The following is a 16071-nucleotide window of genomic DNA, read 5'->3' as shown; positions in this document are numbered from 1 at the left end:
CATGCCTCTAGAAGCCTTTTTTCTGTCTCTTTCTCAGTTAAGGAGGCTGTGGTAGAAATTGTAAATGAAAGTTTTGGGAGCAAATTCAGGAGGTTTATCTCCGCCCAGTTACTGCAGTCACAGTCAAATCAAGCGCATCTTCCCCACACTAAACTGATATAACAGCTGCATGAGTCGTATGTTTTACCTGCAAGACTTGTGTTTTACTGCTGTTGTTTGTCATTTGTGATGTGAAAATGTCAGAGAAATAAAAAGCTTGCGTCCTGGTATTAGTTCAGTTATAAAATCCAAACGCACTGTGGAGCATCCCCCCTGTCAGCTGCTGAGACCTTGAAGAGTCGATCACACTGGACAGTAGACACGCTGGTAAGTGTCTGTTTAAACAGAACTTTGGCTGACTAAGGCTGTGACGGTATGGATTTTCTCTTACCGCGGTGGAAAAGCAATGAATCCCTGCGGTTTGGAGGTTGATTTAAAGCCTATGTACTTCTTCTTTTTAGCTTTATGGTTATTGGGTTTTTGTGTAGTTGGTGCATTAATTTTAACGCAAAATAAAAAAAATATTTGCAACTCAGAAGAAAGCTCAAGCATTATCCTATATTTGCACCTTAACCTTTCTCTCAGAAAATTAACAAATACATTTACGAAGGGCTACATGTTGTCACCCTTGCAGAATAATTACTCATTGCAACCAATAATCTATTTCTGTGTGCTCTGAGGTCTCCTGGTCACTTGGTTGCTCTCAGTTGCTCAGTTGACCTACCGGCTCTGGGGAAAAAACATCTCATGTTCTTTAAATTTCTTTGGAGCCTACTCTGGGCTTTTGAAATTCTCTGTACTTGAGAAGTTATTTCATGACCTGCCTCAAATCCATGCCTTTTCACAGTTCTGTCTTTGAATTCTGGAGCAACGTTGAAACGAACTAATGGTAAAGACATTTCAAGGACGTTCAGAAGAATTTCATTGAAAATTTGTTTAAACGTTTAACTCTTGACATCCATGGTAAATCAAAACTTCAGTCATTGACTTTAAAGTCTTTCTGAGGAAAGTTAACAGAAAAGCAAGGCAAGTGAACAGAGTTCTGTGTATTGTCACTCACCAAGACATCACAGTGTGAACTGATAAAACACAGTTTGAAGCCGGTTAGTTGACTGGGGAAAACCATCACTTGTTTATTTGTTGTTGTAATCACACCAACACATATTCAGTTGTGCAATGGGCTGCTTCTTTGTCGGGGTGTTCTTTAGCAACCTCAGTGCCTCATCTACACTCTATAAGGCTCTCACTCCCTTAGCTACTTAGGCGATGATTAGTTAGCCTACTGCTTAATTCATTAGTTGGCCATTACATCTCCATTATATCACTTAACACATCAAGTCTTGTTTAATCTCTAACAGATACACATGTACTGTATGTCCTCTTTACATATTGAAAACCATATTTCAGAATTGTGTCATTTTAGAGCATTTTATATATATATTTTTTTAACCACAATGACCAGATATGTATGCTCGAAGGGCAAAGACTGCATGTAAATAGAAAAAAAAAGAGCAACAACAGCAGCAATTCATTACTAAATTAATAAAATGAAATAAACATCATCGATGTAAAAGTTTATTTGCTTGACTGACATATATAATCAATGATATTAACATTCTTGCTCTGTGAAAAGGGAATTAGCAGTTTAAACAAGGTGTGTGTATTTATTAGATTGACATGGAGTGAAGGGGAGGTGCACAGATAAGTGTCTATACAGGCAAAAAACCTCACACATATTAAATCTATTTTGTCAGTAATGCGTTACAAGTAATTTTATGACACAAATTGATTTGACACTGAACATACAGACGCTGTACACACATTACAATATAGAAGACTATAAAGGACAGCAAAGGGAGTTGCCGATTGGAGACAGGAGAGTTGGTTGATTGGTTTTCCAGCCTCTGTTGTCAATCCGCCAGCCTTCAGCCTTTCACTTCAGAGACAGATCGCTTTGTGCACAATTTCCTTACTAATGATAGGTTGTTGGGGCAGGTTTACGCATCACAGGCGCTTGAGAGGTAAGTACCCATACTGATTGGCATAGAGGTGCAGAGACAGATACAGAAGTTAGTTGACAGGCTGCCTTCCTTCTCCATTGAGGTCTGTTCGTCTTGGAGTCAGCTGCCAGCTTGCCCCTGGGCAGAGCCACTCTCCAACAGACTAACTCTTAGTCTGTCACTATCAGTCTCTCCCTTTCTCACGCTTTCCCTTTTTACTTCCCCTCTGTTCTCTCTCACACACTCCGTGTTTTAATTCTCACCTACTTTCTCTTCACTCGTCACTGTCAGAATTACAAAGAAGACACTTGCATCTTTTCCCACCTGCTACCCCCACCAGCTATTTTTTTCTTTATGAAATATACCATGCACACATTGCTCCCATGGGTTTGCTACTTCGCTAAAGAATCACTGTTAAAGAATCACAGCTAAGAAACATACACACACACACACACACAGTGCAAAACACCACCTGACACCTCCTCCTCCTCCTCCTCATGTGGTTTGTCACAGCATTGCTACGCAGTCTGCAATCTCTATCTTCTCCCTCATATACCCTATCTCTCTCAATTCCTCCCCATCCTCCTCCTCCCCCCTGCCGATCTGCTCTGCTTGCTTTTGTCTCACTGACCATGTCAATCACTAAATAAAAGGTTAGATTAAAAGGGTAGATTGGTACACACAGTCCATCCCTGTATGAGGGGCTGTGAATAGGGCCTCTCTGCCAGTCTGTCTCCATTCAGCGCTCCAATCCAGGTGTTGTTGAAATACAGTGAGATTTTATTGTCAAGGGGAAGAGGCACCTCAGTGCTACACTCATGTCGCACTCATTGCTGGAGTTGTTTGTTAATTTGTGGCAGGCCATTGCCATTTGTTTTCTGTGTGGAGTACAGTGGAAGCAGTGGATCAGCATGACAATGAGGGAGAAGTATGTATGCGTTAGGAGGAGGGTGCTTTAATACCAGATAAATGGGACGGCTGTGGCTCCGGAGGTAGAGCGGGTCATCCACTAATCAGAAGATCGGCGGTTTGATTCCTGGCTCCTCCAGTCCGCGTGTCGAAGTGTCCTTGGGCAAGATACTGAACCCCAAATTGCTCCTGATGGCTCTGTCATCAGCGTATGAATGTGTGTTAATGGGTGAATGTGACTCGTAGGGTCAAAAGCGCTTTGAGTGGTCGGGTAGACTAGAAAGGCGCTATACAAGAACAGTCCATTTACAATTTAAATGAATGCAAATAATCCAGACACTATTTTGTACATTGCTGCTGAGTTTATTGATACTAAAACACAGTTCTGTGTCTAACATGACTCCGTGTGGTCAAATGCCTCGAAGTGACAAACTGAAATATTAATAGCCTATTATTTTGACACAAGTCATTCCCTGCTTTACATAACATTACCACCAGGGGTTGAATTCAGGCCATTATAAGACGCCAAAAGAGAAATGTCACCCATGTAATTAGGTGACATTACATTTTGTTTTCATTTGCTCCCTTTTCTTTCTCCTCACCTCCTTTTTCCTCATGTTACCTCTTATCCTTGTTCCTTTTCTCTCCTTATAACCTCTTCCTCTCTTTCCACTGTCCTTCACCTTTCTGTCTTCTATGCTCTTTTTCTTTCCCTCTGCTTGCCACCCTCCCTTTTTCCACCTCTCCGGTTTGTTCTTGTTAACAGCCCCAGCAGGAGAAGGATGTGCTCTACAGACTGGAGTCTAGGGGGCCACAGCTGCCCAATAACACCCTGATTTATAAACCTCCTCCAGCTAGCCTGCATGGAGATGCTGTTTTGCTCGCTTGTTGTGGCTGTTACTTACAGCCGGCGAGGCAGGGTTGTTTGTGTTTCTGGCCGTGCGTCCTTACAATGTGTCTGGCGTAATGAAATGGCTCTCCTCGTAATGTATCCAACCTTCTCTCTCCACTAGCTGAAGCCTGTCTTCGTATCTATTCGGCTGTTTTCCGTCCACCAGGATATATTTACTGACATGAGGAATGAAAGGGCGACTGGTGAATCCTGGTTGATGTTTGTTTTAGAAATCTCCACCACAACCACTTGATAACAGGAGATGAAGCCTTTGTTTTTCTCTGTTTCAGTTTATTTCTCCTTCATATCCTTGTTGTTCATTTTTTCACTCCATTTGTCATGTTTCTCACATCTTCTCCTTCCCTCTCTCCCTCTGTTCGTACACCATGTCCAGTTCCAGATGGAGACCAGATATTCACAGATCAAAAAAAAAAAAAAAATTCAATGTAGTTCATTTTGAATTAAATCTTTATTCTCTCTCTCTCTCTGTCCTCTTCCTCTGACTTTTCTTCTCTCTGCTTTCCTACCTCTTTCTCTGCCTCTAGTCCAGTACCAGATGGAGATGATGCGTTCTCTGCGTCACGTCAACATCGACCATCTGCATGTGGGTTGGTACCAGTCCACCTACTATGGCTCTTTTGTCAGCCGAGCACTGCTCGACTCCCAGTTCAGCTACCAGCATGCCATCGAAGAGTCCGTTGTACTCATCTATGGTAAGTAGACCTATACAGACTACATAAAGACTATGTTTTCATGATGGATTTCTTTTAATCTTTACCACTGCACATACTCAAACAAATTCAACTGTGCATTTGTTGGTGGATATACATCATAGAAACTATCTATAGATGGGACCTGTGACATCAGATTAAAGGACAAGATGGCTTTGTGTCCAGACAGACTGGTCAGCATACATTTTACTATCGGTAAACCCTCAAATGGTTTACAGGGTCTTCCTGAAAATCTCAGCCATGGCTCAACATTAAAACATTTTTAGATTTATTTATGCTCATGATGTCACCAGTTAGACACATCTGGATGAAACATGATGAAACATGTTATGATGCTCTGCTAAACCATGACAATATGCTAGCAAATTGATAATAAATAGGATTAAGTTTTAAATAATTGGTTTTGTGATGAAAAATAATTGTAGTCAGTTAGGTCAGTGGTTTCATGAAATGGAAGCCCCTGATCATAAAGGGTTCAACCATCGGTCAGTACTGGGAATGGTCACATGAGGTGGTCTAATTCTTCATCAATCTATTGCCATCACAACCAGGAAATGTTTTATTGACTTTGCTGTAAAAGGAGGTGAATGGAGAGAGCAGATCCAATGCCATATTGTTGACCTGTCACAAAACTGCTCAGCCATTCACAGGCGACCACTTACGATAAAGGTGCATGCAGGTTAACAGTGGTTACAGTGGTTTCAATGGCCTCAGGAGAGAAGGCCACTTCCAGTTAAGGTCAACACAATAGTTCCAAGCCAATCAACAATGAAAATCACAAAATCTTCGAAAGATTCAATGTATAAGGTCACAATTTGTCCTCTTTCTCCGGCAATAAAAATGGCACTGCTACTAAGAAGTTGCTTACAGGCATTTATTGGTGATATCCATTTCAGTTTCAGCCATGATTAAGGAATCTCAAGTCAAATTTAGTTTCTTTAATCAAAAGGTATCCAAGAATAGGACTGCCACTGAGAAGTCTTATGATATTCTACTGAGATTCACATCCACAAGGTCTCAGCAATACATCAGCGTGACAGAAGTGGGAAAAGATTAGTTGAGGTTAGTACGAATGTTTGTCTAAATCTAACATCAAGATGGTTAGATTTAGATTTACATTTTCAGATAAATCTTGCAAGTGTTTAAATTAGCATCAAGTGCATTTAAAATAGATCGAAGAAGGTTTTTTTTTAAAGCTTTTAAAAGTATCAGACGACAAAGTAATTTCAAGCATGAGCAATGCAGAGGTAGTGAGGCCCAAGTTCCAGTCCTAACACTGCAAAGACTTGGGTCATACCCCCCATAAGTCATCAGTGTCAGGTGAAAAGAAGCTGCTTGTGACGCCATATTTCAAAGAAGTAGCACACGTCTGTCTACAGCCCTTCCAAGGCCAACAGCAGAGATAGCAGTGACGAGCAGAAAACAGGGAAAATAAACGGATTTAACAAGGTAGCTGGTTGCCACTACCTTGATGTGTGTACATAATGTGCCTGCACCTGCGTGACAGTAAAGACCTTTATGAGCTGCTCATAATTATTGCACCACAAATGCAATCTTTCTTTCAAATGGCAGCAATATTAGAGTAACAGAAAACTAAAACCTGCTACTATAAAACAGTGTAGATTAAACTCCTTGGTATCTGAATGAATAATTGATTATTTCATAACAGCAGCAAGTGGTCATTGAGTTCAGAGTCAGTGCATTACATGCATAGGAGCACATAGAAGTAAATTACAAAAGTAATATGTCATTCGTGGCTGAGGACTATGACAGTACCGTGGTTTTTATATTTATCAGCGATAATAAAATGTGACCCTCACATCACAGATTTTTACAAGCTGAAAACCTATCAAATATAGACATTGTCGAAATGCCAGATGGTATCAAGATAATGTTTCTTGGCTGTATTTTACCCACCATAATGTTCTGAGTTTACCTCTCTCAGGTTTATTAACCGAAAAATAAGTGTAAAGTACAGCCAGGGTCACACAAAAAGTCTCCTAAGCTCACTGAACTGGAGTCACAATCTTTCATTAAAACAACTCAGTGTTTATCTGCTAACTTCCAGTCAAGAGAGAGACGGCAAACAGAATTGTCATTTTAAAAAATTATGAAAACTGCTTTGAATTTCATCAATGTTTCAGTGCTGGGGAGTGTAAAGGAACTCCCTCAGTCCTGTTCTTTCTCCCCAACATAACTTCAGGGTTGTCATGTTCTCAGATTGTACAAATCCATGACACACAAGGATTAATTTTAACCACGTGACACATAAACCCTTCTGATCTAGTCCTGCCAGCCAGCCGGCCACTCATGCAGCCCATTCTCATTCTAAACGAGTGCTCCTGTTAATGTCAATCAATAATGCAGTGCTTAATGGATCAAAGCACCTCAAAGGAATTGACATTATCTCTGTTTAAAGTCAAAGGGAAAGAAAATTGATTTCTTTTTTGTTCTCTTCGTCATTAGCTTACTGGTCATTTTATGTCAATGAATGAATCAATCAGGTGGCCAACTGGCGAGTTAATAGCTTCCGTCCAATGACAGCTTAGAATTACAGCGGGGTGTTAAACCAGTTGGTTAAATATGTTCACCATGACAACGTTTTTTTACCAGAGGTGAACAGTTGAAGAGGTCAAGATAGACAGATTCAGAGCTTTTAAGTCGGAACGATTGAAAAACAGAACGACTGGTCCAAAATTGAATCTCATTAGAAGCTTACTTTTGAGTATTATTGTACTATTCTTGAACATTATTATAGTATGGATATATACTGATTTAAAGAGATGCTCCACCAATTTTACACATGAAGTTCAGTTTACTCATCACAAAGAGTACTGATTGACTGGTGGAAGTAGTTGTATAATGTCATTTGTGGCTCTGGAGGTTTTCCAAAGTTTGAAAAAATAACACTTAAGGCATTATCGATTATCTCAACTTGCATTACAAAATGGAGGTGTAGGGTTTGAAAGAAGAGGGCATTTAAAAGACAGGGTCTAATGAAATATACTTGTTCATTATGGGAAATGTAGGATCCAGAGTTTTCTGAGCTTGACTCATAACGGGAACTAAAGGTCAGGATATCCTAGTCTCTGACGATTTGGACCAGTTTGGATTTTTTTTTTTTAAATATGTCTATTGTGAGTCTCCAATTTTATGGATAAATGCAATATTATATGTGGGGATCTACAGCTGTATCTGTATTTGCCTTATTTCAAGTTGGCACATCAGTTTTCTTAGTCTATTAATTGATCACAATTAAAAATTTAATGAGTTCAGAGTTTCCCTCAGATGTAAAATGTCATAACTCTTTTAACCTGGCTGGCTTGCTTTTTACTGGGGAAGAACATTTCTGGAATTTTGAAACCTAACCAAAAGTCCACAGTAGATCTTTTGTCATCCCCTTGATTACCTGGGTTTGATGCTTACATGACATCAACAGATTGAAGACAAAACTGAAACAAAACCTCCTCCCTGTTCACCATAGCAGCTTATTGCATGTTGACCACATGCGTACATAATGTGTGCAAATGTATGCAACACATGGTGCAAACTAGCCTTTCCTTTTGGCAGGAAATATGAAGTACTGCTGCCCAAATTCAAGTAAATCTGAGCAGCTCAAGCCAGATCACACAGGGATTGTAATTCAGGGTTTTTAATTCAGTCAGCAAGGTTCCTATGGATATAGGAGAGAGTTGTCTCAATCAATCAAGTGTAGCTGTCACGACCCAGTCTCAATGGGGATTGGCCAGCACAAATTGAGATTGGCTGTCAATTGTCAATCTTGTTTTGGGATTGGTGTAGGCAAATGCTGTAGGCAAATGGCTCGTTACAGTTGGCTGTTGGGAAGAGAATAAGTCACGCTAAAATTTCTGGTAGACTCTGGTGGCTGTCAGCCCGTCCACTCTGAGCCAATATTCCCACTTTCTCTACATAAAGTAGCATAAACAGGTAGTGGAACAGAATTAGACGAGAGAACCTTTCCTCAGTCGGTCGAGGTATTTTTTACATTTTCTCTTTTTAAACGTTACCTTACACTGACACTTCAGTTTATCAATTTGACTTTAAATAATAGAAAGCTTGCTGTGCAATTACATTTTGCAATGGACAGACCAGTAGTTTCTCTACTACTATTACTGGTAACTTCTCTGCAGCCTGAACCTTTTAACAATACATTTAGTTTTTACTTCTTTTCACCGAGGAGCGTTGTAATTTTCAAATCAGCAAGACCTCTTTCTGTGTTTTGTAAATAGGAAATTGACACTTTTTAAGACGTGTGAGTCTAGTGCTATACACAGACTGCTGCTGAACACTGCTGTCATTTGTAGTAAGTACAAGTTGCAGTCCACAACAGGCCATTAAATATAGAATTGAAATCAATGTCTGAATTAGAAGCAGTATAGTAACTTTGACCTATGATGGTGGGCAATGCATAATGTATACACGTATTACTGTATTTCATTGCAGAGCTGTCCATAAGCACAGGCTGCCGGCCAAACAGCTGACTACTCATTTATGTCCAGCCGGCCACTTATTATATTAATTTTTGATTCTAATAAAATTGTTTTGATTAAGAAATTGTGATTTACTATGCGTGTACATTTATGACCACAAGCCTCCACTTCAAAACAATATGAGCATGATAAAAGAGAAATGTGTCTGTATCAGTCTCGCCCCCACATGCTATATGTGAATGTGTGTATTCATGCTCAGCTGAGAGGTTGTGTCCTGACGAGAAGAGAGCGGAGAGTCATCTTCAGTGTTTGACAAATATTGGCAAAATAATTGATGACAAAACACATTTAAGAATTGCATTGATTGCACAGAAAGGGACATCCTCATTAGACGGGCTACTTTGGGAAACACCGGAAAACACTGGTGGCAGCAACGATTGTGCAGCAAATATTAAAAAGTCCACTGAAAGTGCTGCATTTTCTATATGCCACACAGACGTTTATGGGCTTAATGAATGAACGAATAAATTAATTATCTTTTATTTACATTGCACTTTTTACAGCAGTTCCATCTATAAGACGCATTGCAAACACACAGTAAAACAGGCAATGTTGAGGAGAATATAGGCTATACCTCAGCTGCACACTCAGGATGATAGTGAAGGTGAAAATGAAGACGAAGATGACTAGAAGTTGAGTTGATTCAGTAGATTCACATGATTTGAGTCAAGTGATTCACATGTTTTGTTATTTTAGAGTTAATTTTGGCATAGGTTTATTTTATAAATTTAATTTAAAACTGATACATAAGCCAGATAAGATATGGGGGTAAAAACATGACCCCCATAACATAATCTTGTTTGTTTTGGTTGAATAAGAGTATATTTCTATTAAAACATTACATTAACATTGTGGCATGTCTTGATAAACCTCACAGTGAAGGTATCAAAAAAATAATAAATCAGGTCTAATGATTCTTAATTACAGAAGTTCTGATCAGTCAAGGCCCCGGCCCCCTCTAGCTGGATACTTTTTCCCATTAGCTGGCTTCTCATTGTCCTTGCGGAAAGTCCTGTCATCGATGGCAAACAAGTCTTATTATCACAGCCAACATGTTTTATAGCAGTTATGAAGTTGGCAGTAATAAATACCAAAGGCAAGCTAAGCCCCTAATACGTGCTGTTGTCATGGCCTGCCAAATTTCATTTGCAGATCTAGTTGTTAAATTTAGCTTTGCTTACCAGGAAAGGGGATTTCAAAGGGAGTTTGTTCTTCACACCAGTAGACCCTTGGATCATAGCATCTTAAGAAATGGTTGAATCTCCGGAAATATGATATTTAGTACACTATATCACTGAAAGATATGAAGATTCCTGTGCTGAGATGTTTCAGGAAGCACAAGTTATTATTTTTACAGCAAAAAAAAACTTCCAATGGTGCTGCTCTGCTTGTAACCTGGGCTTATGTGCTGCTGCATTGTATTCATTTTGTTTGGGTGTTTTAGTGCCGGATTTGATTGTTTTAATAGATGTTTGTTCAATTTTGTCAGAGCAATATTAGGTTCAGGCCTTTATGGCAAATTGTGTGCAAGTTCCTCTCCTGACACGGATAGTTTTGGAATTCCTTACAACATGCTGAACAATTCCAGCATGCAGGGCAACTCAGCTGCCTATCTCCTACACCAGAGAGACACTGCAGTCACTCCGCTCTGCTGGATTTACTCCCATCACGGACCTGCCTGTAGCTGTGAAAGTGCAGCCTGAACGATGTAGGTGTCAGCAGAGAAGAGGCAGATGGGAGGGGGGCTGTAAGACAGCACCTCAGGCAACAGAGAAACAGACCTTCATTGCCCTCCATGATACTGTACAATGCGAGGTCAGTCAGAAGCAAAATGGAGGAACTGTGCATCAACGCCAGGGCATGTTTTGAGTATCATGAATCAAGTGTCATGGTGCTCACAGAAACCTTGCTCCACAAGGATACTCCAAGCCTCCTGGTTGAAGTTGAGGGTTTCTCTCTCATTCGTGTGGACAGAAACAAATCTTTGGGGAAGGACAGGGGTGGAGGCATCTGTGTGTTTGTGAGTAACAACTGGTGCAAACAATACATAGTTAGAGAAACTGTCTATAACTCTGACATTGAACTCTGCTGTCTAAGTATGAGACTATTTTACCTCCCAAGGGAGTTTGTGAACATTATCATCTCAGCAGTCTTTGTCCCACCCAGTGGGAATGCGGTGAGAGTTGTAGCCCACAAAGCAGACGGTGTTCACCATCAGCTGCAGCGTTTACCCGGGGCCCCCGTTTTCATTCTGGGTGACATTAACCAGTGCAACTCGAGCTATCCCTTCCTGGTTTTGAGCTATATGTTACGTGTAAAACACGAGACAACAAGATTTTAGACAAATGTTGTTAACCAGGCCACCTCCTACCTTACCAACACAACGTGCTCCACCACCACACTCATTCACGCAGCCTCCGCTTCTCTGATGCCAATCTCCTCTCTCCACCAATCAGGACCAAGCACTGGACCTGGGACACCAGAGCCTTCTCCATAGCTGCCCCATTCCTCTGAATCTCTCCCCCAAACACATCTTAGACTGCACCGATCTGTCCATGCTCAAATCACAAATCAAAACTCACTTTTTCAGAACTACTTTTAATTTGAGACTAACTATATGTGTTATATGTTTTTAATGTGTTGTTTTCTTTCTTTAGTTTTTAGTCTATGAAATATGCTTTTAGTTTGTTGTTTTTCTGTGATCATTTTAACTTATGTAAAGTGTCTTTGAGTACCCTGAAAAGCACTCTATGAATAAAATTCGTAATTATTATTATTATTATTATTATCATTTTCATGGTAATGCTAAAAACACTTACACAGCTAAACCCAAACCACTTCTGGCAACCTTTGACCACAGCACAGTACATCTAATGCCAACATACAGCACTGTTTAAATGCAGCAAACCACAGGTTAAAACAGTGACTGTGTGGTCAGAAGATGGCAAAGAAGCATTGAAAGGATGCTTCATATGCACTACTTGGAAATTTTTTTATGACACAAATGTACATTAGGCTGCTGAGACAGTAATCGGTTATATAAACATTTGTGTAGATAATGTTGACATCAAAAAGGACATTATTGTGTATCCCAACAACAAACCACACATAACAAAAAATGCAGCCTTCAGAAATTGTGACCTGGTGAAGCTGAAAACGGTTCAAAAGGAACTCAATCGATCAATTTGTTAAAGGAGGCCAGGAAGCAGCAAAAGGACACGACAGAACAAAATTTCACCACAACGAACTCCAAAAAACTGTGGGATTCTCTGAAATCCATAACTAACATGGAACCAAGCAAGAGGCACCTGATCACCACAGATGATCTTCAGAAAGCCAATTAACTGAATGAATTTCACCTCAGGTTTTTAACACTGTGCTAGAGACCATTTCAAGTGACCGGCACCAGGCCGGTTGTGGACCGACACAAGGTCCAATCACTCTTCCGTCAGGTACGCACCAAAAAGTCAACAGGCCCAGATGGCATCTCTGCTTTTCTGTTGAGGACTTCTGCGGACTCCAGCATGGTGCCCTATTTTCCTACAGTCACTGGACTCACACACTGTCCCTGCCCTCTGGAAAAAGTGTCATTACATCATTTCCTAAAAAAAAAAAAAACAACTCTTGTCCAATTGACAACAATGATTATAGACACATAGCTTTCACTTCAGTTGTGATGAAATGCTTGGGAAAATACATGGTTTCCTTACTCAAAGCACATATAAATCCATTGTTAGATCCTCTCCAATATTCTTATAGACAGAGGGGCACTGATGATGCTATTAACAGCATCATCCATCTGATTATCACACATTTGGAAGACACCAAAGCTCATGCACGCCTGCTTTTTGTTGATTTTAGTTCAGCTTTTAATACCCTTCAGCCTTCTATCTATTGATTCAGAAAATGAAACAGATGAGTGTCAACCCTTTTATTATTAAATGGTACCTCTCTTTTCTGACAGATCATATCCAGCATGTAAAAGCCAACAAAAACCTCTCTGACCCCAAATCAATCAGTACAGATGCCCCCCAGGGTTGTGTAAGCATACACCCGGATAATTACATACTTAAATTCTCTGACACTGCTATCTTTAGTTTATTGTACCGAGACAATGATACATCATCCTACTACTCTGAGATAGAGAATTTTGTACATTGGTGTGATGCTAACCACCTCATTTTGAATGTGAAGAAAGGTAGTAGGTGACCACAGCATGGTGATCATCCACAACACTCCCATTAATCAGGTACATTCTTAAAAGTATTTTGGTGTCCATATTGATAACATGTTTATCTGACAAGCCCATGTTGACAGCCTGTGCTCCATGCTACAGCAGAGGTTGTAGTTTCTGAGAAGGCTCAGAGTGTTTAGGGTTGACCAGAAATCAGACTCAGTCGTTTGAAAAACTCATTTGTGCTTTCTTCTATTAACATCTTAAACAGTAATGACATAATATGAGCCATAGAGGCCATTGTCATCAAGGGACTTTGTTAGGATGGATGGGTTGTGTAATATGTTGTTTTAAAGTCGTACAATATGTTTTAAAGTTTGTACTAACTGAATATTAGTATGTGGTTGACTGTGTCACATGTCTATGTACTCTGTATGTAAAATGTAGAAAGACATTTGTTGAATGCAGCAACACTGAACCCAAGACAAATTTCCCTAAGTGGACAATAAAGTATGTCATATATTGTAGCATATCATATCGTATCATGTTTAAATGTTCACTCCTCTGTTACTGAATACACTATTTTACTATGTGAAATCCTTGTCTAAAGATATTGTAGAATGTGAAAAAATGACCTTTGACTGTTTTGTAGGATTAAATTCAGTTTTTTTCTCTTTTCACATACACACCACGTTACTTTGAGGGAATGATTATGATAACCAGCGGCAAATTAACACACAACAAGCGTTGGACTTGAAACAGCCAATCGGAGGCAGTTGCCCACAGGGTAGAAAAGTGGGCTTGTAACGAGAAGCTTGTTGACTTCTCTTGGGAAAATGTGGGTGGCAAAAAAACTGAATGATGAATGTTGGCAACTCCTCCAGTTATCTTCAAGGTACCCCCCCCAGTGCTTCAGTAGATGCTAAGAGGCCGGCAGTAGAAGACCATGGTGCTGAGTGTGATTGTGAAGAAGTGTTTCAGCAGGATATTACTGTAGCAAATGTGACATCCATATACATAAAAATATATTCTAGTGAATGCCACAATTGTTTTTGTTTGTTTGTGTAGAGAATGTGATTTAAAGGACAGTTTTACATTATTTGTCTCTTCTTACATCTCTTCCTCTAGACCCAATCAAGACAGCCCAGGGCTCCTTGTCTCTCAAGGCCTACAGGCTTACCCCAAAACTCATGGAGATCTGCAAAGAGAAAGATTTCACACCTGAGGCGTGAGTAGCTCATAGCAGAACACACACACATTTAAAGACACTGTGGATGAGTTTCGTGATCACATGCACACAGAAACACGGATGTTCACAAATAAATCTTGTGTTTGCCTTTGTGCATATATAAACATGTGGGCTCACAGTGCTTAGTGGAATACATAATTAAAAATATGCCTTTTCGCTCTTTTGATTCTGCTTATTCAATGGATGCAAATATAGGCTTGTGCATCCACAGGGGAGTCATTTAGTAGCAGTTGGAGATGGATGCTGATGATGATGATTTATCAGTTCGCCCTTGCCCGTCAAACAAATGTACCATGTTTACGCTTTTTTTGACCCCAAGCCTTATCGTAATTGCTTTTAAATTGCAGCTAAAAATGAATGTAATGAGGGGACCATTTTCCAGGCAGTTCAGGGTAGTCCAAGTGCACAAACTCACACATGCATAAACATACGCATGAGGATTCACATGCACAGACAAATGCAAGCATAACAGCTCAATGAAGAAGTCCCACAGGTATCAAATTTCTGTCCATTTAAAACCTTCAGATACACGTTTTTTTTTTTAATCCACTAAAAGCAAGTTTATTTGCACAGAGAACGGACAATTTAACAGCATCATTTCATTTCTCTTTTCTATTCCCTCTGTATTTCTCCACCTGTGTATCTCTATCGCCAGCCACTCCGTTATTGACCCAGTATGTTTGGCCCAGAGTCAGGATCCTTCTCATTTCTGCAGCTTTTCATTAGTTCCTATGATTTATTACAGCTCCAATCTGTAGCTATCAGTGTTCCCAATAAGCCCATGATTGAAAGAGGGCAGCTCAGGGCAGGAAAGGACAATATCACCACATTACAACAATCTGGTCTCTATCCCATTATTTTCAGCATAGACTAGAAGTCTGAATATCAATAATGTCTTTCTTTCCAAAGATGCAAAACTTCAAAAGTGTTTCGTTTTTTTTTTCCCCCCTCCACTACAATGTGCAGGGAAAAGCGTCTCTTTCATGTTGGTGTATTTGATGTTACATAAGCTTGCATATATTGTACGCCTTTTTGAAATGAAAAGCAGGGTTAGATGAGTGCTGAATAGACCCATCCCTTTGAACTGCCCTCCAAGTCCACTGGGCCATGGAGGCAGTGGTCAATAGCCTCCACTTCAGCACACAATCTGAAGCATCAAATTAGTCAGCCTGTGGAGTCAACCTTTGGCTTTGTCCAGTGGGACCCAACTTGGAAAGAGCATGGCATTAAGTGTGCCAATGTCCAGTAGGGTTGAGCAATTTGTCCTGCCTATAATCTGCTGTCCTTCCATTTCCTCATACGCCTTTTCATATCACTCTGCGAGCATTTGAAAAGGTCATAATATGCAGGAAATATTTTAAAGCCCTGTAGATGGATAATTGTGCCAATATGTATAAGAAACAGCATTTATTCTATTATAGATTTTCTTTATAAACGTCTGTTGTCTATACTGAATCTTGTCCTCCCCACTTAGACCCCGAGGCAGGATTGTCCAATTCCTCTGCCTCCGAGTCTCCTCTTAAAGCTCGCCTGAGGTGATGTTCTACTTGGAATACAAAACATTTT

General features: G+C 40.0%; 1 protein-coding gene across 1 annotated transcript in view; it reads left to right on the top strand.

The window, feature by feature from the left end:
- The window catches only part of LOC121906132 (eukaryotic translation initiation factor 3 subunit H), a 68158-nt gene that overhangs the window by 31815 nt on the left and 20272 nt on the right, over positions 1-16071 (top strand). Inside the window, exons 3-4 of the mRNA XM_042424815.1 lie at positions 4386-4553; positions 14385-14484. Of these exons, the coding sequence (XP_042280749.1) occupies positions 4386-4553; positions 14385-14484 (268 nt within the window). The remainder of the gene's footprint in view (positions 1-4385; positions 4554-14384; positions 14485-16071) is intronic.

The sequence above is a fragment of the Thunnus maccoyii genome, chromosome 10, assembly GCF_910596095.1.
Source record: "Thunnus maccoyii chromosome 10, fThuMac1.1, whole genome shotgun sequence".
NCBI classification, from domain to species: domain Eukaryota; kingdom Metazoa; phylum Chordata; class Actinopteri; order Scombriformes; family Scombridae; genus Thunnus; species Thunnus maccoyii.
This window is presented reverse-complemented; position numbering and strand designations above follow the sequence as displayed.